Source organism: Falco biarmicus, chromosome 1 (assembly GCF_023638135.1).
Source record: "Falco biarmicus isolate bFalBia1 chromosome 1, bFalBia1.pri, whole genome shotgun sequence".
Lineage (NCBI taxonomy): Eukaryota > Metazoa > Chordata > Aves > Falconiformes > Falconidae > Falco > Falco biarmicus.
In genome coordinates this window covers 61,859,365-61,884,717 of record NC_079288.1, presented here as the reverse complement: position 1 = coordinate 61,884,717, position 25,353 = coordinate 61,859,365, and the positions used below count along the sequence as shown (strand labels likewise).

Below are 25,353 nucleotides of genomic sequence, written 5' to 3'. Positions count from 1 at the left end.
AGTGCCATCTACTGACAATTTCTTTCTTAATAATTTATTTCATTGATATTGCTTATTTTAAATGTCCTATGTAACATCTGTTAGCTTAGATGGAGGGGCCTGCAATTTTGGAGCTGAATAAGAGTCAGTATTTTATTGGGACAGCTGGCAGCTTGTAATGTTCCTTATTCCTTGAGCACCTCCTTCCCCTCCGCAGACCAGGATACTATGCACGTGATGTTTTCGGTTCTCTCTTCAGCTTCCATCCCACCTGTCACCATGCTCCCTTCCACCTGCCCTTCCTTCCTTGCCTGTTTCTTCCACCTAGGGGGCAATTTCTGGCCTCCCCAAGTTCACTCTTCTGACTTCAAAGGGTAGCTCTAGGTGTGCTGCCTCCTGGGGCAGGAGGCTGCATTCATGAGTTTGTTACAGTATTGCTGAGATCTTTTTCCCCCTCTTCTTTCAAGAGCTTTTTCAGCAACTTTTGAGCAGTAACCTTGAACATATTTAATGATCACTGACTCCACTATATTACCTGTTCTAGAGGTATTTTATTTTAGTTATGTGATACTTGAATTAGCATTATTATTACAGTTTTTCATTTCCTATCTATAAGATTTCCTCCCCCAGCAGTCCAATACATTTTGCAAAGATAAAAATAAATTAAAGGTGAAGAATTATTGCCAAGGGCAAGAGCTTGCAAAGTTTAGCCTACAAAGTATTTTTTTCTCCATTGAAAATATAATCTTTATATATAAAGAAAATGCCAGGCACCTAACTCATTATAAGAAACTGAGAAAATGGGACAAGAGGCTTCCTTCTTAAACAGGTTTTTGGCTTGGTAAAGTCACTTAGTGCATAGCACCAATTTGATTGAGGCTTCTTTGACCATACCTTAGATAATACAGTGTGATGGCCAGTAAGACCCAGGCACTCAGCTGCCACTCAATTTCAGGCAGAAAGTATCAAGCAGCAGAAGCGTAGACATTTGTCCACAACATCCTTATATTGTAGAACTCCTTCCTAGAGGGTTTTGCTGAGGTCAAAACTGTGAGTAGTTTTAAAGAGGATTAGACAGATTCATGGTGGGCAGGTGTGATGTTTGCTATTAAGCGTGGCAGCCTGGATCTAACATCTGCTACAGAAAGCCCCTAGAGCTGATGGCTAGAAGGCTGCAACAGGGAAACTGCTGTTCTGTGCTGACCCTGGCTGGTGTCTCTGGTCCCTGTCAGGGGCAGTGGATACAGTGGTCAGGGGCTGATTCAAAACAGCTGTCTTCAGTCTAGAGAAAGCCTTTGAATTTTCATGGAAATGGCAGTTTATCTTAAATTGTTATTCACCAGTAAGAGCTCATAAATCCCCGAATCTCCAATGATAATACTGGAATTACCCCCCTGAACTCAGGGACACAGAAAGAACAGGATTGGGCTTTGCTGGGGTTGTTTCAGTGGAGACAATTTTGCTGAAGTGAGGGCCGAGGAGTATTTCAGTATTTGTTCCTGGACTTCCAAGTCCATATTCTGCCTTTTGTATAAATAAAGATCCAAACTAATGTTTGACTGACTTAGGAACTACTTAGCAAGAACATGTTATGTGTCACTTGCATCCCATTTCTTTTGTTTTAACAATTAACAGCCTCCTGTGCTGCAATTCATAATTTAGTCTTTTTCCTCCTGTCTTGAATCAGGCAGCAAAAACTGATCAGTGACAGGGATGATGCCTTGAAATTGCTGCACAGGGGTTCCTCTCACTGAAGGGCTGACAAGATACCAGCTGAGGAGAAAGCTTAATTGCATGGGCGATCAAAGGAGAATGTATGAAGACAGAGAGACTGTAAAGGGGTGTGCGTAGGAGTGTGTTTTAGCAAGACATTATAGGGGAACATGTGAGTCTGGCACTCACAAAATGAAAGAAATGAATGCATGAGCTACTACAAAATAGCATGCTAACCAAAAGCATCCACAGATCAGCTTCAGCCCCTTCTCAGTTCCGGCCTGAAGGAACTGTATTCTATTAGCTGTCATATGCCAAATTATATGAAGAGAAAAAAGGGAAGGTTTGTTCTTTGTAAGTGGGAAAGGAGGAGGAGGGGGGAACCTCATGAGACAGCAACATCCAGGCTGAACTGGAAAAGAGAGATCAAAGCAATGAGCTGGAATGGGAAGAGAGGATACAGGACACTGATATAGTGTACTCCCAGGAATGGGAGGATTTGACATAAAAACTTGAGAACTGAAAAAGCATTGAAGGCACATGCCAGCCCTTCCATGTGCTGTAGAACGCTGCACTGTCAGAGTTTCAGTTCACAATTCACATCGTGCTTTGCTGTATTGCTTGCTGTCTTCCTTTATGCTCACATCACTGAGAGTATCTGAGGAATAAGCTACCTCTAAATATGAAAACAGATGCCACTAAAATGGCTTACACACATACTTGCACCATTTTAGCCCAAATCCATTACAAACCTCATTACAGTGAAATTGGCATAAACGTTTGCCCCAGTGATCTTCAACTATTTAAGCTGCATCAATATATAAATCCAGTTTCAATTGACTTAGAGAGAGTCTAGGCAGAAATGCACTGCATTTCACAAACTGATGGGAGGACATCCTCTTATTGAAATATTAAAGCTTACACGTTCAGTCTTTTCATATTCAGCTGTGGGTTTTCTGAACTTTTACCATTTTGCATTTTGCAAGTCCTTAAAGGGAGTGAAAACAAGTGTTTTTAGAGCAGTCAGGTCAACAGCCTTTTGCTTCATCAACTGAACCTTTGTGCAACCACAGAATCCTTCAGCTTTAGTGTTTTATAAAATTCTGTGGATAGAGAGGAAGCATAACATTTCTTCTACTTATCCTACTCTGAAGTCTGAGTATTAATGTCTGACTAAACCTTGTCTTTTTTTTTTTTTTTTTTAGAAGACATCCAGCCTTTGGTTGAATATACTCTCTTTTTTTTCTTTTTTCTTTTTTCTTTTTTTTTTTTTTTTAAATAATGAAAGCCCATCATCTAAGATGCTTACTCCAACAGTAAACCATCCTGCCTCTTGGAACCAAATAACATGTTCCTAATTTGAGTTCCTCTGGCCTTCACTTCTAACCCTCAATTCTTGTTGCACCTTCTGCTCAACTAAATAACTGCAGTTCTAAGAAGTTTAGTTCAAGTTAATAGGCCTTGCACAGACCCACACATCTCAAACGTGGGTGACACTTGGGGTTAACAGTCCTCATCACAAGTAGCATATTACTTCCCACAGGCAGGGCTAGGAGAAACATCTTTCAGTCTAGGAGCAAGGGTGGCACAGTTAGGACCCCTACAAACACAGATACAGCAGCATTTTAGCATTTCAGAACTCAAGGCACACTATACGCACATGTATATTCTGGAGGTTTCAGGTATATTTGGCCTCACTCCCCCAAATCCTGAGCAGAAATTCAGTGGATAGAGGTAAATGCCATCAGATTTTGGCACTTAGCTGCTTTCATTGCTCTTTCCCCCACCTTTCCAACCACCTCCCTCTAGTAAGAGCTGGAGGCATGTGGCTAGGAGGTGGCAGAAAGGAAGTATCCAGCAAAACTGTTCTGTTCTCTGGCAGGGAGAAAAGAGGGATTTTTTGGAGTGTGATTGCTCTTATTTCTTCTCAGGTACAAGGTCCATATATACAGTCTGTACGTGTGAAAAATTGCCCTCTCCCCTGCTATTTCCCTACCACACCACCCCCCTCCCTGGGATATGAAAAATAAAAAAAAGTGGTGCTAGAAGAAAGGGAGGTTGCCCTAACCTTTAAGGAACTGGACGTGGCTGAGTCAGTTGAGAAGTCTCTCAGATTGCCTGCACAAGCCCAGATAAGTCATTTAGTCATCTGTGCTCGAGTTCCCCACTAGAGTAGTTGTTTGGTCTGCATGGTCTGTTTATGGCCAGCTTGCAGGAGTCTAATGTTATTGAAACTTATCTAATGTAACACTATGAGGGCAAATGCGGTTGTGGTCTTCAATTGACAATGTGTAATGCTAAAAAAAGCAGTAAAGTATTGCCCCTCATGGGCTGGCAGTGATAAATTATGCAGTCTTCTTCCAGGCTCTCACGTCTGCTATAGCTACAGTAGAACCTTAGTCCAAACACTGCTCTTATTTAGCACTGGAGCTGTCAAGCCAGTCTCAGCTTTTGTGTGAGATTTCATGAAAAATAAATTTGGCAGTCTCTCCAAGCTGAAAGGCCTCTAACCATGCCTCTAGTCTGCTAGCCATAGTACTTACATGCTTTGTGAAATTTGTGTTTCACATCGAGAAGGGTGGATGATGGAGGTACCTGGAAAAGAAAACAAAATGCATGCAGATTAATGTTTTTGTCATCTTCACTCTTGGATCCCTTCTGGCCTCCTCTAATGAAGAGATTATTCCATTTGTCTGCAAGTTCCTTAGGCAAGAATAAAGCAAATCAGAAAATTTGCTTTCAGATGTTGATATGTTATTAAGGGTTGTCCACATTTGATTTATACATTACCTGGACCACCTCTGTTTGGCCAGTGGAAGGGTATAATCCCAGGATTCGAGGGAAAGCTGCTTGTGCTGCTTGAAGCAATAACTGCCTTCAAGATCAAACCAGTGGGAAAACTTGAAGGGTTAGCTTTAAAGTTAGGTTGAAGCATGCTGGTGCATGTCTGTTACAGACAGGAAAGCATCTTCTTGAGGGGCCAGTAGCAAAGATGGCATGTTCTGTCCTTTCTGCCTGGAATTAGTTTCCTTCTGTACGCTGTTGCTTATGTGCACTGAAGCAATTCAAGTGTCGCAGTGTTAGATGGTAGTCTGGAGGCCTTTTAGGCTCTATTTTATTATGTATATTGATTTCTTAATACACTCTGTACAAAGACAGAATTTACTACAGCAAAAACTTAGAAGTACCTTGCTTTTACAAGGAAAAGCAATGGAACCCTTCAGGAAGTAGTACATTGAGCTTGAGATTGAGGTGGCAAGAAATGAGGGTCTGGTGTTAACAAGACCGTCCCCTTGCAGCTGACACTGATTCTGTATTGTTCATTTAAGCACAGAGACTAAGAATTAAATTAAACTGTGTCTTTACTATGGGTATCTGCTTCAGCTCTAGCGAGATACCTCATCGCTGCAGTCAGCAGAATGCAGAAAACCACCTTCCCTGGAGACTTTAGGGACCTGTGCAGCATAGGCTAATACCAGTGTGAAGTGGTGGTGACATACAGCAAAATCTTGAGGAGCAGCAGAATTTCTTTGGGTTGAGGTAGACAAACAGCCATGGCACCATTTTGCCTGGCTGGGCATCCATTGTCTTTTTTACCCCATCTCCAGGTTCTCTCAGTCTAACCAGAATGTGGCAGTTTCCTGATGTAGCCTCCTTGGCAGTTACACAGGTTCTGCTCTGCAGAAGTTTGTCTGTCTCTTCCCACCCAAAGATTTATATGGGGTTTGCTGGGCAATCCAGTTGCTGTTTCATTGCATTAGTTAGGACTCTACACTTAAGTTAATTGACTTACTGAGCCTTGCTTGGAACCTGGCACCATCTTTAGACTGTAGCCCCACTTCTTCCAAATGTTATTAGTGATATTTATCTATTTTACTTATTAGTGATATTACTGAATTTTGACAATAACCATACAAAAAAATCATAGAGAAGAACACAAGAAATTCTGCTAGTAGAGATCAGTCAGCACCTGCTGTTTCACTGAAAAGGCCGAGTTTGGAGAAATACTGATTCAAGAAAATAAAACTGTTGACTCAAAGACAACAAATCAGTATAGAAAGAAAAGTTTTCCTCTTATACAATCTGACACCCCACAGAAATATACAATATACATGCCACTAATGCTTAGGAGTTAGTCAACTTGTTTCTAGCAATAATATGAACAGACAGAGAGCTCAGTACAGATTTCAATAATCTAAAGCTGTAAAATTATATCTGTGCTAAATGGTATGTAAAGTTCAGATTTTTCTAGCTTTTTCTTTGGGTTTAGATGAGAACACTTTCTTTTCCACAGTTACAGAGTGTTTTACTGGGCACTGGCAAAGTCCCTATTTGCAAAAAGTGCTGTAAGTGAATCTCTACTTAAACCCTGACTTGTCTCTCTGATGTGCCTGCTAAGCGATGCCAATTCCAGTGCGATGGGACTGGACTCCCTGAAACCAAGGATGTACCCTTTCCCCTTCCCCAACATCATCAAGGTCTCTGTTGCACTCAAACCGTGTTGAACTGTACCAGGCCAGGAAAGGGACATAGCCCTCGCAGTTCCTGATGCCAGCTGTGCCCCTTTCCTTCCTAGCTACAGGGAACAATAGAAGGACCCATCTCATCTTTCTCAGTTCAAAAAGAAAATAAAACATTTTATCTGTATTCATTGCACTTAAGCCATTCTATGCAACATCCAGTAGAACAGCACATCTCCCATAGCCTGCAAGAGTCTTTTCTTGTAATGCGTACAACCACTGTGGACATGAATATGGCGGATAGGGGTTTTTTTGTGTTTTCAAAAACTCTGAAAATATCTGAAATTGCTTTCTTACACCTGTGAGGTCTGGAGCCCAGAATCCATCAGATATGGATGCAAGTGCTGTTAGCTGGCAACGACTTTACAGCACACATGACAGCAGATCGAAATCTTTCATGTGTCCTAGCACAGGGCAAGTGTACGGGTTTTCAGAGCTGGCATTGCCAGCTCAAGGATGGGATGATCTTTTCCGATGTGATGGAGGATGATCTGCCTGTCTAAATACAGTATAAGCCACATTTCTGCAGGGCCTGCATCCCTACAAGAGGTCAGCATCTTATCATGCTGGGTTCTGGGAAAGAGTAGCCAGGGCCAACCCATGCTCTGGAGAGCTGATCATCTGATGAAGTCAAGGGAAGCTGAAAGACTGTTAAGCTTAGCACAGTCACAGAGCAGAACTAGCTCAAAACAGAACTCATGGTCTCCATATCTTGCACTTCTGAGAAACGGTTGGACTTGATCATCTTGAAGGTCTTTCCCACCCTAAATGATTCTATGATCTGTATGTCAACTTCAAGGCAGCGTTGCTTTCAATCAGTGCAAAATTTCTAGTCCAGCCCTTCTCAGCAGCTCTACTTCTACATCCCTCTCCCATTTATCGTTCTGAGGCTTTTAGTGCTTTCTCCCCTCCAAATCCTGCTATGCCAACCGTTGGATTTGTATCACCTGACTTTAGGTATGGAAAAAATAGTTTAAGCTTGTGTTTTAGGTCTACCTACAGAACTATTCACATGCCTTAGGTGTTTAAGAGTTACGAAGTGCCTGCCAGGATCTGTGCTTACGATGGCCTGCTGTGGCAGAGGAAACCGTGAGCATATCCACGCGGTGTGATGTGAACCACCACATACCATCTCCCCTACCTCCAAAGCTGGTGCTTGAACCCTGTAGCTGCAGCTGGGGGGTGGGAGGGGGGAGGGGAATGTGCTCTGTATGACACCTATGAGAGAGGCAGAGCTTGTTAGCAAGAGCACTGCTGTGCCCGAGCGCATCCAAGCTGCTTTAGGCTAGAGCTGGTTTAAGTCCTGCCAGCTCAGTCCCAGGCAGGGCATGTACTTGGTTGTTGGCTGCAGTCTGGCAGCGCTGCATGGCACCACACTGCCCAGGCTGCGTGTGCCCAGGGAACGCCTGGAGCACACAGCCAGCCAGGAGGGCAGGGAGGCATTTGTTTTATGGGCCAGCTGGCTTAAAGAAGGACCCTTGCACTTGAGACAAACTACACAGACGGCAAGTTGAAAAATAACACAAATACCTTCCCCTTCAGGATGGGCTATGACATAGAAGAATTGCAGTGTCCTTTCGCAGGCAGAATAATGAGGCTATAGTCACAAAAGAATGAAATACATTTTTTTATGATCTTGATAATTCTGTGTCCTTTTTTTTAAAGGCCTCATAAAACAACTGTTGAAGTTATAGTTTCTAATATTGATCAACGCGAAGATGGATGCTGAGACATGAGCTTACTACTAAGAGTGTCCTCTTCATAGACCATTAATTATCTTTTGTTCTTTTCATTGTACGTCAATACAAGCTAAAGAATTGTAAGGACTGGAACAGCATCTGCTCTTATTACCCTTTGTGCTAACTGAATAAACCACCCTGGAACATTTCACTGCAATTATTAGTCTTACTCGCCTTTTATTCTTTTAAAGTATTTCTGAAGTGTTATAACCTTCCTTTTCCTCTATTTCAGCACTTTTCAAAGGGAAAACAGTGAAAGACCACCCTTAGTTTATTTAAAACAAGACAGATTTCATTGTAAAAACAGCTCTCGATTGGCACAATACCTTCCATGTGTGATGGTCAAGCCAGTTTTCCCTCCAGCTTCTTAGACTTGCAGTTTAACACCAGATTTTAAATATAGTTAACTTTCTAGTAAGTTGCTATCATGTGTAAGGTTCAAGACTACTTTTTCTTCACAAAAAATGTTATGAAGAAATGCAGATTTTACAGGTGTGGGTTGTATTCATTACACTTTTCATTCAGAAAAGGACAACTTAAAAACTTCAAATCCTATTTTTCCTATACCTTCACAGCCAAAATACTTTTACTTTTCCATTTGAGGCAACTTTTCATTTTTCAGGAATTCAAAAGCGGAAGAACCTTCTGGGTCATCCATTCCAGTTCTGTCCTTCCTTTATGCAGCAACGCACAAAGCATCACATTTCTTTTTAAGATTTAAAATACTGTATTAGTAACTTAGTGCTTTTCCTTGAGTCATAGCATAAGTGGAAGACATTATGGGAACTTAATACTGCCTTTTGTAAGTGCAAGCTAATCAGATAGTTATCCACTTTTGTACCTCTTTCACATTTATAACTCAAGGAATTATAACACATCTGGTGATCTGTATGTAATTGCATCACACAGTTCTTCCACTAAAGCATTTTTTAGAGGTTAAAGGTTAGCAGAATATCAATAAGAATTTGAATAATAGAATTTTAGCAAATACGTGATCTTTCATTCAACATTTCCCTTTGAATGTTTTTTCTCTTTGGGACAAGTCAGTACCACTGCACTGCTGAGTCACCTACTTTCCCACGGGCAGTAATTTTCCATAATTGCAGAAATTCAGAAATTCTGCCACTCCAGCTGCTCATTAATCACAGACAGCCCCATCTTCAGCCAGGGTAAAGTTGTTCAAAAGCGTGACATCAGATTATTGCAGCCAAGGATCTGACCCCAAAACAGTTAACCAGCTAATGAGAAAGCCAGGTAATTTCCAAATTCAGCACTAAAGAAATACTTCATCATTAATGTTTTTGCACCCTGTCCTTACTTTGAGACCATGCTGTATTATTAGAAACAGAATTTCACAGAAAGTTTATCAGGAAAACACCTGTTCAAATCGATCTCCATATTTTATGAATTTGGCTTCTAGATCAGATTAGTTTTTCTTATTGTGAATTTTCAAAGACAATATTAAAAACTGGGTACTGTTTTACTGTAGCTTCTCTCAGTGTGTCCCATACTGCTCTCTTGTTAGCTTGGTAAACCAGTGTGCTGGTCATGTCTAACGAGATATAAATGGATGAGCTCACCATGGTAATAACATAGAAATAACTACATATAGATAAGTGTTGTCAGCAACTACACAAAGGCTTTATACAGAATGTAATATTTCACTTGGTAAACTGCAGTGAACTGCCTACCAACAGCTAGCTCTGATCTAAAGCCAGTCTTTCCAGAAACTGGAGATATTCAGAACTATGGTTTTACCTCAGGTCAGTTCCAGTATACGTGAGTAGAGAGGGCTGTATCACTTAGCAATCTCCTAGATGAATTCTGGCATATGAAATAATCCAACTGACTAATATTTCCAGTAATTATGGGTCAAATTATCTAAGAATACACATAAACACATGCTTGCCCGGTGCAGTCATGTCAATTTACACTAGCCAAGTTTGTCTCTAAACATGTTATATTGGTTTTGCACTGCTAGCTGTGTATTTACATTAAAAAAAAATACTCTCCCTTTAGAAGAAATTTTCTGAAAAAGTGTCAGACACCAGAAACAGCTTTTTCTCCCTTTTATAAAGATGAGAGTGGAAGTAAAGAGAATGCAATCCACCAGCAAACAGAAGGCATGCAGGCTATCCCTCAGTTTACTGAATTCACCATGTTCACCTATTTCTGAGCAAATCTGACTAGAATTGGTGCATCTCCATGCCTTTCAGCCTTTTGTTAGGTAAGTAGCTGAGTAAGGTTGCTGTATACACCTTTGAGAGCTTAACAGTACCAGTCTGGAAGCCTCTGTCACAACACTTCTGCTGGGGAACTGGAATTGTTCTGGCACAACTCTGGATGTGTAAATTTGTATTGACTTCAAATTTTGAAAATTAAATAGAAAATGTTTTTGTAAAAAAAAAAAAATCCTGCTTCAGGAACATGCTAAAAATTCATTTTGTTTTGTCATTTTCATTTCTTTTTATTCCTCATCGGTATGGAACTTTCATTACTTTTGCATTATTTTATGACACATCAATCATGATAGTGTAAAATAATATAACTTATGCTTCTCATGCCATGGAAAATAACCCAACAGGAAATAACATTCAAATAAATACACTATTAAATTGTAAAATAAATTGTACTTGAAATACTTATTGTGTCATAATATATTGAAATATTCAAAATTAATTTGTAATACGATCTTTCCCAAATTCTACCTCATCACAAATTCAAGACTCTTTTTTTTTTTTCACTGTAATTTGCAAAGAAAACAGCATTTGGGATAGACACTTAACAAAAATAAACAAAAAAAAGCTCAAACCTAATTTTGACCAATTCTTTTCAGGAATAAAATGAGGCTTAGGGTTTTGTTTGGATTTTGATTGCCAGTCCTAGCATGGATTAAGTAGCTTAGCTGTGAAATCTCTCTAAATTTGTCTTCCCTTTTCTATCAAATGGCTGTAGAGATTTATGTTTGCTTTTTATACCTATGCAGACTACTAACATTTAAAATCAAGCAGTGCACCCAAAGAAACTCAACCCATATTTACCATGGAATGGTCACAGACTATTTGGGGGACTGTATGAAAACAGAAAGCAAGAGTGAGGTCAGGCAACTCAGAAGAAAATTCATAGGAAACCACGTACTGGCAAAACAAATGGTTCTATGAGTAGCAGGACTAATAAAGCCTTAATTTCTACTAATAAAGGACTTCCAAGCCTTTTCCAGCTGCCCTATATCCCTTCCCTGTCTCCTATGACATTTCCACTGGGCAAGAAACTGGGGCTGTTTTGCTGCCACGCACTTGCTGATCGCCCAGTTGGAATGTGCATGTTGAGCTGGCTACTGGTGTAGAGCAGGGGTGAAGGCTGAGCTCTGCCCGGGCTCCCTGCTCACAAATACTGCACTCCCCAGCCGCCAGCTTCATTAGACAAGCAGGAACTAAGTAATCTTTTGAGCCTTTTTTTTTCTTTTCTTTTTTTTTTTTTCACAGTTGTATTTAAATTTGGCCAGTATGTCCAAAGTTCTGTTGGGGAGAGCAGGCAGGGAAAGATGGAGAGAAGGCAAGCACCCTGTGGTCCATGAGGGGAAGCAGGAAGGAATGGGAAATCAGGGTCACATATGAGAACAATTAAAGATCATCAGGTCAGTTAGAAAACTAAGTACTTTTCACAACACCAAGTGCAATGAAGATGCTTGCTGTACTTCTGGTACAGATTCTCTGACTGCCACTTCTCTTGGAGCACAAGAGCTGTATAAATTAAAAAAGGAAAGCTTGCATTTTAAGGACTTTTAAAAATCCAGGTTTTTTTAAACATAGACAGATATATTATAGCAATAGCATTCATATATACTGCTAGATATTTATAGATCCATTACTACATGGCTCAGGTATTTTGTGAAAAATCACAGGTCTGATTTAAGAAAGAACCTCAAGCATGTTCTGATGGACCAATAAATCATGAGCAGGAGCATTTTAATGCTACAATAATGCCTATATGAGATGCCATTATACACCTAAATTTCCATCGTGGGTTGTGCTGATTAACTATTAGACTAACAAAACACCTACAGCTCTAGTACATTCATAATTTGCAATAATCTGTGAATTACCTTTGATACAATAAGGCAAATGTACAGCTGGGGTAAAATGTTGTAAAGTTTTTTGGGGAAAGAGAACATTTTCACACTGGCTGGGAATCTGTCTCTAGAGATGATACACTTTTGGCAATATTCATTGCTTTAGGTAGCATAGCTTTTCCTTTTGGCCAGAATGGCTTATGCTCATGAAGAGCTAGAAAACCACTGGTGTCTCAAGAATTCATTCTCTTGGTTTTGCTGAACTTTGAATCAGGTTTAATTTTTTGGATCATTTATTATATTTCACCCTTTCTTTCTTCTCCCTAGGCTTAGACTTTTCTATCTAAAATAAAAGATGTATAAAACATGTCATTTAAAGGCACTACACTACTCTGAAAATTAGTATCAGCTGGAGCATTAGTCTTTTGTAGTAGCTTCTGTAATTCTTTAAATTATCCCTTTACAAATGCTAAATGCCCTAAAGTTACCAGCTTCTCCCCTCCCCAGTCTCTCTCTTCCAGATAAATCAAAGGCCATTTCTCCAGGTATTCTATTTTAAAAGCCCTATTGAAACAAGAAAAGTGACAGCAAAGAGCAAGCAGAAATTAATATGTCTAGTTGCCTCTTTTCGTTTGAAACTATATTGACATTAAAATTATGTGAATTTCTAGTAGAGCAGTAAGAAATGAGTGTAGTGCATTGCTTCAACGGAATTTGAATATGTTTACCTACTTTGCCAACTGTAACTAATAACTGAGGAAGAAAATACTACTGTCATCACCTCCAGCACCAGGGGGTAGGTGTAAGATTCAATTCTTATGGGCAAGAAAATGTATAGACTTTGTAATATGTTTGTAAATGTAATGTATTTACTCATCATGCCTCCCAGCAGGGACCAGATCCCCATTGTGCTGGATGCTGTGAAAACATATAGTAATGACACAAGACACCATGAAATCCTCCTTCCAAAAGGAAGTATAAAAGAGGACTTCCACAGCAATGAGCCTATGTCCAGCCAGTTTTTTGTCTGGGTTCCTTCATCCGTATTGCTGTGGGAATCCATAGTTTGTGGGACTCAGCATCAGCATGTGGTCTTGCCATGGAAGCCCCCTCTTCCGACATAGCTAGTTATTCAATCCCTCTGGGCATTTTTGGCACCAGAAGCAGGACATCTGTAATGATAGAATGCTTGAATGAGAAAGATGATAATCTTAAAAATCCTATGCAAGACATGAGGCTGCTGTGGAAACGCACAGGTTTTACTTATTCTCTACAAGAAAGAATATAGAGTCCTGTGACGTGAAATACTACAATGGCAAGGTTTAGGGGAAAAAATATATACTATAAATACATCACTACACAAGGTGATGAAAATATTAATCTTCTTTCCTGGGAAAGGACTTCTTTACTATACTTCCCTAGAATGAAGCAAATGAGGAGAGCCTGATGTTAAAGACAATGTCCTGGTACTGCAAAGAGTTCCTTTTCAGAGTTTCATTGCCTATTTAATGATTGCATTTGCTTACCTAAAATGAATGTGGTATCTCTAACCTCCAAGTCATGATGTGAGAAGTTATTTTTATTTGCTAGAGATGACTATGCAAAAGAGAACTGGTGATGACAGTTCTTGGCTGCTCACTTTCTGTGACAGAGCTGCAACCCGCAGGCAGAAGTAATAGATTTCTGATACTGGAGGTACCATTTCTGCATGTATCTGGTTTTGCTGTTGTGCCAGTATAAATCCATTGTATTGTTAAGCCATAGTGTGCAGATAAAAGGACACTATTGTTTTAGGTGCTTTACAAACAAAAATGCTTGTGAAGTCCTTCAGAGACAGGCAAGCCTTTCAGAGTAATCAGAATAAGCCCTAATTCATCTTTTAGTAATAATACATATACTGTGCAATATTTAACAGCAAGAAGAGTTGTGTAGGCTGCCCAGGGAGGTGGTGGAATTGCCATCACTGAAAGCGTTTAAAAACACATAGATGCAGTGCTTAGGGACATGGTTTAGCTATGGACTTGCCAGTCCTGGGTTAGTGGTTGGACTTGATGATCTTAAAAGTCTTTTGCAACCTAAAAGATTCTATGATGTAAGTGACTGGATTGATGCATAGACTTGTGTTATGCTGGGCACAACAAAACTGTGTAACAAAAGGACAAGCCCTATGCAAGAGTCCTTTAATTTAAGAAAAATAACAATGTTCACGTGATTTTCATTGTCGGCATTGCATGGTATGTCTACACTCACAAAAATACAGTTAAGTGTTCCTACAGTATATATCGTTAACCACAAACATTTAACTATCAGTAACTGGGTTTTCCAAAGAGATTTCAGTGGGAGAGGGCACTGGGTGCAGGGAGTGCTGGTTTAAGGAACAGTAGGAAAGTAGCTTCCATCATCTTTGCAGCACACCAAGAAAAGAGGCTCTTCCTGCATGCCTTAAGAAGCAAGCTCTCTTCTGTAGGCCTTAAGAAGTTCTCTGCAAGGGAGGGACATTGCATAGCAGCCAAAACCTGAGTTTGCACCTCTGCTTATAGCTGACTTGCAAAATCATATAGCACGAAACTACTGAGCTCTGAGGCTTTCAGTGGGGAAAAAGCTTTCTCTGCTGGTTTCCCCAAAGGTGATTTATTCTGTAAAAACTGTATTGTGTAACACTTTCTGCCTTAAAAGCAACTCATGCAAAATTAATGGCATTGCATTATGTTTGTGGGAAAATACATTTTACTACAAGTTAATTTGAAGAAAAAAAATATTATACAATGAATGCTATAACAGAAACAGTTATGAGTTGCCTTAACAGCATTTATAAATCAAATCACTGCACATCGATAACTTTAAAACTAACCTACATCAGGCTTTTGGAATAATGTACAAGTAAAACAGTTTTTGAGTACCTATGTATTTTTCATAAGTTGTGGCTGACGATGAGAAATGTGGATTATTTGTTAAAAAATGCAAACAGGAATTATTTTCTTTCATTTTTAAGACATGATGAATTTTGCATGTTGTGTTGTTTTGCGTAGCTTTTTGGAAGTAATATAGGAGCCAGAATCCTTAGACTTTTGGGGACTTTTTCCCCTGAAAATATTTCTAAAACTAAATCACTAATTACATGTCCTCTCCTCTTTACAGACAGGAAGGAATTTCGTCCACAGAAATTAATAAATTGTGAGGAAAAAAGGGACTTGTGATCACCTAGGCTCACCTGCTGTTTTACACTGGCCAAAGAAGAGATTTATTCCTTGCTGAATACTTCTTTCACTCCCTGAGCAAGAAACCTGTGTGACTCATGTTTCAACTACAGAACACCTTAAAAAAAATCAGTCTTGATTTGCATGTTGAAGAGACTGAAGATTCACTCACAAGATGCCCAAACTTTATTTATCAACCCCGACTGACTGTCAAAATATGGGCTGAATTTCCTGGCTAAGGTTGCCTAATTGTGACTTTCAGCCACCAGCTTTGCAGGGCCTTTGCCTGCTTGTGTAAACACCTTTCTGTTCTACGAAATCCTGCCCCAGCTGTAGAGGGATCTCGGGTCAGGCAAGATGCTCTGCTGCAGCCAAGCCATGTTGTGCGTGAGGACACTGGCCTGCCTCCCTGGGGAGCAGGGAAGGGAGGAGAGAGGGAGGGAGGGAGGGAAGGAGGGAGGGAGGGAGGAGGGAAGAGAGGGAGGGAAGGAGGGAGGAGGGAGGGAGGGAAGGAGGGAGAAGGAAGGAGGGAAGGGAGGGAGGGAAGGAGGGAAGAGAGGGAGGGAAGGAAGGAGGGAGGGAGCAAGGAGGGAAGGAAGGAGGGAGGGAGGGAAGGAGGGAAGGGAGGGAGGGAAGGAAGGAGGGAGGAAGGAAGGAAGGAAGGAAGGAAGGAAGGAAGGAAGGAAGACAGACCCAGGACTCTCATTCAAGCTGACCCACACGCCTGGACCCTTGCCCTCTCGTGGGCAGTGCGCAGAGCGGGAGGTCACCCATACATCTCCTCAAAACGTCACTGGCTTTTGTTCCCCTGCTGCCATCACATCAGACTGTGGATACCTCTGGTCATGTGAGTACAGTCCCAGGGTATCTGAGCATTTATATATTGCTTTTAGTGACAGACGGATGGGGTTATAGCCTAGGTTTAAATTAGTTTTCCCTGCCAGCTCCCTTTTGAAGCCTTTTTCCAGATGTCCAAGGTAGCCCCCATTTTTCTGTAAATCACTGGTGCCTGCTGTTTTGTTAGAAGTAGTTTGAGGACATTTTGTGGAATAACTGGAAAACAATTTTGAGACAGGTCTGTGTTTCCTTCCCTCTCTCCCCACCCCTAAAATCTGAGGCCTCTTCTCCATGACTTCTCACCTCAGAATTAATTTCTGTACCAAGAGTAAATCCGGGGAAAAAGATCTCACATTATTATTTCTCTTTTAAATTCTTTAAGTAACTCACTGGAAAAGCTCGTGTACACCAAACTACTGGCAGTAATGTCATATCCATAGTAGGGGAAGTCCCTGGGGCAGGTTGTCAATATTCAATAAAAGAAATTACACTCCTATAAAGAATATTATGTTCAAAGTACGCATGTGCAAAATGAACTGCTAGTGTTCCTGACTCTTGTGAATTTACTTCAAGTTTTGCAAGATTATGTATTTTTCTTCAAGACCCAGCTCCTGGAGGGGATGACTATAGACAAAATGTCTGGGGTTTTCCTCTTCTACTTTCTTTCAATATTTTTTTCTGCCTTTCCTGACTGTGTAAAACCCTGCAGCATGATGTGAATGTATCTTACAGGCTTAAAAACCAGGTAAATATGTATTTATTCTGTTTCTCTAAGCCAGTCTTAAAGACGATCAAGACCTTCTAGTAACCACTCAGTTCACTTAATAGGTGATTGATCCTTCCCCAAAGTATAAGATGGGTAAGAAAGCCAAAGGAAATAACGTTATTTTAGTTTTACAGATGGAGAATTAATTCACTGTTACTTATGCTGGATCCAAAGCCTATTGATTTCAATCGATTGCTCGAAATCACACAGCCAAACACACCTCTTCTAAATCCCTGACACCGCATTGAGTACGAGATATCTTTTTTTTCTAAGTACTGAAACTAGTTAGATGTAGAATTATTTTGCAGACTTTACAAAGCTCCCACTAATCTGAATAGGATTCATATGCATGTGCAAGTGTCTCACAGAAACTAAACCTCTGGAAGCAGTGACTGGTATTTAACCACATAGTATTAATCATCTAATCACTCTGCCTGGGTTTCTATTAGGTGGAGAAAGAAAGGGGTCTTCTCTCTGCCATTACAATAGAGCTTGTCCCTTTAGATTTATTAATCTGTGAGTATTACAAACGCAGTTGCTAAATCATAATAATGTGAACTACTAACAATATGAAGTAAAAGTGTAAATACATGCATTTAAAAATCTGTGGTTCCTATTCTCTCCTATTATAAATTCTGACAGGTAATAATTACATGCAACCCCAAGAAATTAAGCTAATCGTAATCATCTTTCAAATAGAAAACAGGCATTAGAAGCGTTATGTTGGGTCTGTATCAATATTATATCTGATTAAGCAGAAGATAGTCTAGTCCAGTAAAATGGTTGCTTGTTTGCTCCAATAATCAACAGAAATGAAGTTCACCAATACGAACAAGTGTTCATGGGATTAAGGAACTCGGCTTCTCTACTTTCAGGGTTGCCTTAGGAAGGGATTATCACAGCAAATTAACGGATTTAGCCAGGTGAATGCACATTCAAAATCCCAATTCTTTAGGCAGTCTGTGCCAAAAAAAAAGGTTTGTACTGCTGGCCATGGCCATGTAAATTGAACATAGATTTCTGAGCCAACAGTTTCAGTTTACAGTTGTTACTGCTCCTCTGAGTGTATTTTATCCCTATAGAGAGACAGAGTACTTTGCAATCACCACTCATAACTCTCTTTCCACCTCTACAGGGGCAGAGTCCATGTTTGGAGAAGGTGTAGAAAATGTTCAGGCTCATCAAAATTCAGGATTAAAATTAAAACACAGGTCTGCTATTGTCCTAGCAGACCACAGTTCTTCCATACATCATGGAAGGATTACTGAAATGTGGCTCTTCACCTAATTCTGTTTCTGTTAATGTATTTCTTTTAATGACACTATAGGAAAAAAGACTCAGTCTTTCTTTGGATTGAAACCTTATTCAGTATAGTATTTAGATAACCCTTTTTAATAACTGCATAAAAGTCACTCAGTAAATTAAATACAGCAAACACTTTCAGTAGAACTGCGTTAATAGTCATCATATTAGTTTGACTATTTTGTACATGTTTCCCCTTTGGCTAGATTTTAAAAAATCTCAAAAAAAAATATTTTGCCCCGTTAAGAATGAACAAGTGAGACATGTACCTTTAACTAGGCATACAAATTGCAAAAACACCCTTAAAATGATCAAGAACACTAGAATTCTGGTAGTATTCCACCCTGCATATTTCAAAGGCATTAAATTAAACACTTGAAGCAAACTTAACCAGTGATCCCAGCTGTTGCCAGTTGAGAATAAGAGAGGGTTTTATTTTATATTTTTATTTTTATTTTTTTCTTCTAGTGAAAGAGTAAGTCTCAAAACTCTACTACATTACTGACAAATCATATAGTCAAAATAGATTAGGATTCTCATTTTCATGGCACGCAAGAGACCAGCTCTTCAGCTGAGGGACAATGAATCACAGAAACTGTGATGAAAATATTTATGAAGCATTTTTTCAGTTGTTGTTTACTGCATTGTAAACTTCCTTCCTACCCAGTCCTCTCGTCCTAGTTATACAATTTGACTGTAGTTTATTTTTTTGTGGTTCACGTTACAAAAAAAAAAAAAAAAAAAAAAAAAAAAAAAGCCACCTCTTTAAGCTAAGGCCTTTTTTTAAAAAAATAGGGTCTTTTAAAAAATTGTCAGGTTCCTGCCCAGTCTGGTAAGTAGGGTGCAGTTGAGTACATTTAGATAACAACAACCTATAGGATCACAGAGATGCTAAGCTTTACAAATGTATTAAAACTTAATATCCATTCTGAAGCAGATGTTTAAGTATCATGCTCTGAAATAAACACTGTAATCTGAGTGTCAAGAGACAGCCTGAGGACATATCTAGAATCCACAGAGCAGCCAGGAGATCTAAAAGAAACTAGTTTGGGATTATTTGTAAAAATCTTGGACAACATTAGCCAAGGATTGCAACTAACAAGAAGTTCTGAGTATCCCCCAGAGAAAAGAATGAAAGCATTTCCATTACAGAGTAAGACCACAACAGAGTAAAAACAGAGTCCCTGAACTGGCACCGTGTAAACCAGGCACGTCCCCAGCATGCTGGAATAACACACTCACCTTGTCCACAATGCAGATCTGCTTCTTGCTTTGCACATCAAGAATTTCCACTTCAAAGTAAGTGATTTTTGAATGTTTGAGCACTGGTGGTGATTTGAGATGGCCAGCAGAGAGCACAAGCTGAGAGAAGTTGAAAAAAGAGCGTGTGTCATTGTGGGACATGGACAGAGCTCCTCCATGCGCTGCAAGATTCCTCTTGTGTTCTGGAGCACTGGGTTTCTGCCTGCTGTGCATGGTGTGACCCAGCAGTAGTGATCGTCATATCAATAGGGGACAGTTCCAGGGGGAATATGTTTCCTCCCCGCACAGTTAAATACAATCACAGACTGATGAGACTTGAAAGGTCAAGTGGTGTTCCATTTTAAGAGTACTGTCTTATTTAGCAGAAGTGAAAACAATGGCTCTGTAATCCTTGTCTATATTTAACTTGCTATTGTGATGTGCTGTATTGCTGCTGCTTTTTTTTTTTTATTTAAACCACCATTTCAAACGACACAGCTAGAGATTCCCTATTAGAAGGAGTCAGATCCTGAAATTCCAGAGCCCCAGAGTAATCAGGAATGAATGCACCAAATTCCACTGTTACCTCCCGAGACAGATGTTTAAAGGTGTCCACATATACATCTATTGGGGGTGGGGGTGGGGGTGGTAGTGTATGTATGCACCCTTAGCATAATCTACAAAATTATGTGAGATGCCGTCTTTTCTAGAAATATTTACTCACAAAAAGCCAGGAGTTCAACAACAAAATTTAGGGATTGCTTGCAAATAGAGAGAGAACTTATACCTGCTTGTATTTAGTACTGTGGACTCTGTTATTTAATGGGGTAGAGTTTTCCTTGCAGCTCTGCCAGGGAAACTCAACTGAAGTAAAGGAAATTATAACCATAAAGGCACTAATTCAGAGTTCAGATCATTTTACTATTTTCTTATTCTTTCCTGAAAATTTTCACAGTGCAACTCTGCAGCAAAACAGAGGTAGTCTTAATGGTAAAAATAAGGATTATTTAAAACAAATTTTCTCTAAAACGGCTTCCCCAAGCCTGGCTTAAACCTCATTTTTCCTCATATGATTTTTTAATAGGATTTAATAGAACTAGCTGCGCTTTTCCATCCTGACATTCTCCTTCAATTTCCCTGAGCTGCCTGGGATTACAGTGTTATAAGGGCACCACAGACTTCTGCAGACAACTCTTTCCAGTGGAGACAGAGTAAGTTCTGAATACATTTTTACATAAAACCTCAAGGAAACTACAATCACGTTTACAAAAGTCATATAGGTTTGCTACGCTAAGGAAATTTAATCAGGTAAAAAAAAGTTTCACAAGATAAAAGTGACCCTGCAGCTAATACCCGCTCTGGGAGGCAGGGTGGGAACAGAACAGGTCTCTTTTCTTTTCTGCTATAACTTGCAGAAAATTTAGTGGCCACCACATCTTGTCTAGTGACACATGACAAGAAGCTCTATGAAATAATGGAGAAACTAATTGATAAATTGTTGCAATAATTAAAAATGAGAGTGAGGGGGACACCCAAAGAAGCCATTTCCAAACCAAGGCTCCCCTCCAGATAGTATTCACAGATAATGCCCATCTTCACATAAATGAGCTATATAGTTGTTGTTGATGGAGTAATCCATGCTACGTCAAGTTCTAAGTTCTGAAGAATCAAGCCTGCATCCATGAGATGTGCCCTGCTTACAAACAGGAAAAGGAAACAGTAAATTAGCAGGGGCTGAACTCATGAATGGGTCTGAGCTCAGTGGTAACAGGACAAAATACTTCCAATACCAAGAGCTAGTCTAATTTATTTATAATTCTTTAGCCAGTTGTTCTGACTAAACAGGCTAACCCCAGCTTATAACTAAGATGCTTTATGTCCACATGACATAACAAACTTCTGTGTGTAGCTCAAGTTTGAAAGAAAAATCCCTGTTACTTGTTGATAACAATAAACTGCAGTCACGCAGCCTTTGAATGCTTTCACTGGCTTTGTTAGCGAAAAGCCCTGACTGCAGGAATGCAGATGGATAGTAATATTGGTAACCTAATACAAACAAGGATTAAATTTTGGCTCTGCTGAAATCAGTTAGTGTCTTGCCATTGATGCAAACCAAGTCAGCACCTAAAGAAAAAAAATGTTAGACTTGAACAAGATTATATTGTGATCAAAATACACCTGTCTCTGAGTTTAGATGGAAGGTATGCAAGGAATCATCGTCTTAGTTGTGTCAATATAGCAAGCAAAAATATTGTTGTGAGCTAGTCGGAGCACTGAGTGACGAATTGTTGGCTAACTGTAAGGGGCTTGTTAAAAACAGCCAGGTAAAGACAACAGAACACACAGGTCCTAAGTTCCAAGTGTGAGATTCACTTATTTGAACAGACTACTATAAGGAAACCGTATAAAACTGCTGTACAAGAGATGAGACAAACTGGTATAACGTCACCTTTTAGCTGTAAAATCTATGAATCAGTGAGCTGTAACAGTATATATTAATAAATTTCTAAATTGATATCAATTCAAAAGCAATAAAGAATAATATTGATCATCATGGCTAATTTCTATGTATAAGGAACTGGTGTTGCAGTCATTACTGTGGGTATATTCACAACTATTTAAAATTACAATGTCTGAACTGTAGCTTCTGAAAAAAAGCTTGATTTACTGCAGACATTTAAATTATCAGAATTTTATTACTGACCAATGAAAATTTGAATATCTGAACCAATTCCAAGAAAATGCTTACAAAATAATTTATTTTTTAATCTAAGATAATCATATGCAATTTCAAAATTTTGATAAACAACAGTCTTTACAGAGCCAAATACTTTCCTGATATAAACAAGCAAGGCTTCCCTGAAGGTGGCTGGCCCTTTCCTTACTATATTTAAATTATGGGTCTAGGATTAGACTGCAGCACCATGTCTACAGCAAACATATTACTTGCATATAAGGTGGGTGAGAGCTACTCTACCAAAAATAATCAGAGGTAGAGTTACAGCTGATAACCTGAGCCTTAAAGGGGAGACACATAAAAGTAGTGGAGCTTTTGCCATTAATGTGACAAGTGCTGCACTTGCTTGAAATGTCATCAATGGGTTTAGATGTTCTGGCTCAATGTGAAATAATTCAGCCCATTCTATGTAGGAGCGTACATGGAAGGGAAATATTCATTACTGGACAGAAGGCACATCCTCCCTTCCAATGCAGTTACATGTACCTCATCTCAGTCCCCGACACTGGAGATGGGGAGTCTCAGCACCTGGGGGCAAGCAGTCAGCCAGTCCTATGGTGAGATCTACAGATCCACATTAGATGGGTACAGGCTGCTGTTCCCAGAGCTGTGGCAGGGCTAGTAGCCAGCAGTCACTGAGTCCCTGACCTCAGCTTCATTCTGGGACTCTGAGAAGAGTCAAAGAGCACTCAGCAAGAATTGAATCATCTCTGACAACTTCAGCTCGCACTGGATTTCCTGCCATATAAGGGGCCAGTATTTTTGACGGGCTGTGAGGATGGGCATAACTCTTCTCAAACTGTGGCTCTACCTCCTCTCCTCACTTGACACTTGGCTGACACGAACCACTTTGCAGACGGGCAGACATTTTGTTAAGCCATCCTTCTGAAAGGCACTTTTTCCAGGAGGGAGGGAATGCCTCCCCCCAAAGCATGCAGCAGGGCCATCGTTTCTGGTTAACTGAACTGCTGATATTTTCACAACAAAAGTGACACCTGTAGTGGATTTTTGCACCCTTATCTAATACAGTATCTTGAAAAAAGCATCAACCTGTGCAGGTCATGAAAAACAGCAGAGACTATGACTTAGCATTCAGTTTCTGTTTATGACGCTGATTTCCTGTGAGACATTAGGGAACTGCTGTTTTTCCTGCTTTTCCCTTCCCGTCCCACGTGAAGAGAGTCTTCTCTGCGTGATGCTCTCTTGCACTGTGCATTTTGCAGACAGCCTGGCACAAAGGGATTTCATAAGATCTCAGCTGGGTCCTTAAGGTGCTTCTGAAGTTCCTTTTCATCTTTGGTCATGTTTTGTACTCCTCCTTCCCCACAAAACTGGTCATCTCCTTTCAGTCTGCAGAATGTCAGCTGTTAAGTCAGCAACGGAGGGTGATCTCTATCAGTCCAGATGCTTGTTAGCAGCCCCTCACACATGGCTTTTTTATCTTGCACACTTCAAACGCTTGGTGGAAGCAGGGTTATTACTTTCCCACCAGCTTCATGAATGCCAAAGAACTGAACAACACCCCCAAGACAAAAAGACTCCAGACCCCAAAGTATGTGGGGTTCAGTACCACAGGTCATGCAGCCTAAAGCAAAGCAGATTCCCAAGGTCACACACATACTCACTTCAGTGTCCCATTTTTTGAAATTCTGCCATGCATTTTGCTGGGGAAGGAGACACTGAGACCAAGTAAGGACTCAACTGCGTTGCAAACCAGCAGTGGCGTTCCCTTGCTAAAGGAGGTCTGAACCAGTATGTATGTGGTACATACCATGGCCCATGGTCTCTCTCCTTTCCTGACTGGGAAAGGGATGATAACAATAGCTGCCCAAGAGCTCTCTGAAAACAGGGTGATTACTCTGAGCATGGCCCGCAGAAAACTGGATAAAAAGGACCTGTTTGGAAAGTCAGACCCCTTCTTGGAGTTTTATAAGCCAGGTGAAGATGGAAACAGTAGTTCAGTAGCTGTGTAGCCCATATGCCTGTTCCTGCACTTGATCTAAGCAGCACTGCTCTGCATTTTCCCGTTTCAATCTGGGATCGAGTGTTTTCAGAGCCAGGCAGCAGGGCAGCTGTGCTTTCAGTCTCTTTTTACTGAGCTGTCACAGGAAGGATTTAAGAACCTGGTACAATGTACTCATTTGGAAAAACACTAACAGTAATTTGCCTGGCTCCTAGCTTTATCTGGCTGAGAGTGTAGGAACAAGTTTACCAGATTATTTGGGGGGCTAATGCTTTTAAATATTTGGTTTGATTTTGTTATCTGTATTATATTAGTAACAACTAGAACTCATTCCTGAAGCATAACAGAAATCTAAGCATGCAAGCCTGGCTGCTAGAAATTAAGAACGTAGAGCTAAGAATGCAGCATATAGTATGTGGAATTTGATACATTATTCCCAAACACTGTTTATAAAGGCTGCATGGAAAAAAAAAAAATAAAAAAAAAAGCATGATCCTCTGGGGTTTCTTTGCCTGCACATGTCTACCTTAGCAACCTTAACATCAATTGAAAGCATTCTATCTACTTGTACATACTCTCAAGAAAGCCACTTAGAAAAAAGCTCTGTAGTATTACTACAAAAACTACTTGGGCACTTATATTTTCTCTCTTGAAGCTAAATCTCTTAACAAATAAGTAATGGACAGGATAGAAAGGCGCAAAAGGAGAGTGCACTGATTCTGTAACATGAAGCAATCCTAAAACAGCTTTAAATAATACTGAAGTCAGAACTAGACCTCACCAGAGCTAAGGGGCAGGGCAGAAGTGATACATAGCCATGTTCCTTCCCTTTGGCTATACTGGCAGGGCTCCTCAGCAAAGGGTGGCAGCCTTTCTGACCCTGTGAGCTGCATAATGGTAACATTACATGGCCAAAAGTTCCAAGCCTCAGGCTACATCCTTCAGAGGCTGTGAGAAGGGAGACTCCAGGGAACACCTCGCAAGCAGGGCTCAAAGATCTCCAGTGCCCACCTTGTCCCTGCAGACATTTTTGCCACTGACTATCACAGACTATCACAGCAATGGAGTTTTTCCTGCTGTTTAAAATCTCATTCTAGTAGCCTGGCTTTATCCCTCTGGCTTTGAAGACTGAAAATGCTGACTTTAAACCTTGGTGTGGGTGGTGCCAATTAGAATCAAATTCACAGTGCAAATCAAATCTAAAGCTGGTGCTTATTTTATCCCCAAGAGATATAAGAGAAATAAGCAAAGTCAACAAACAGGCACAGTAAGTCTATCTGCAAGAA

At 40.2% G+C, this 25,353-nt stretch overlaps 1 protein-coding gene across 3 annotated transcripts in view; it reads right to left on the bottom strand.

The window, feature by feature from the left end:
• TECRL (trans-2,3-enoyl-CoA reductase like) overlaps positions 1-19,703 on the bottom strand; it is a 67,798-nt gene extending 48,095 nt beyond the window's left edge. For all 3 annotated transcript variants that reach the window (XM_056350489.1, XM_056350509.1, XM_056350500.1), the window contains exons 1-2: positions 19,368-19,703; positions 4,236-4,287 (exon numbers count right to left, since the gene is read on the bottom strand). In XM_056350489.1, the coding sequence (XP_056206464.1) occupies positions 4,236-4,287; positions 19,368-19,601 (286 nt within the window). In that variant the 5' untranslated portion in view covers positions 19,602-19,703. The remainder of the gene's footprint in view (positions 1-4,235; positions 4,288-19,367) is intronic.
• Positions 19,704-25,353: the final 5,650 nt, after the last annotated feature.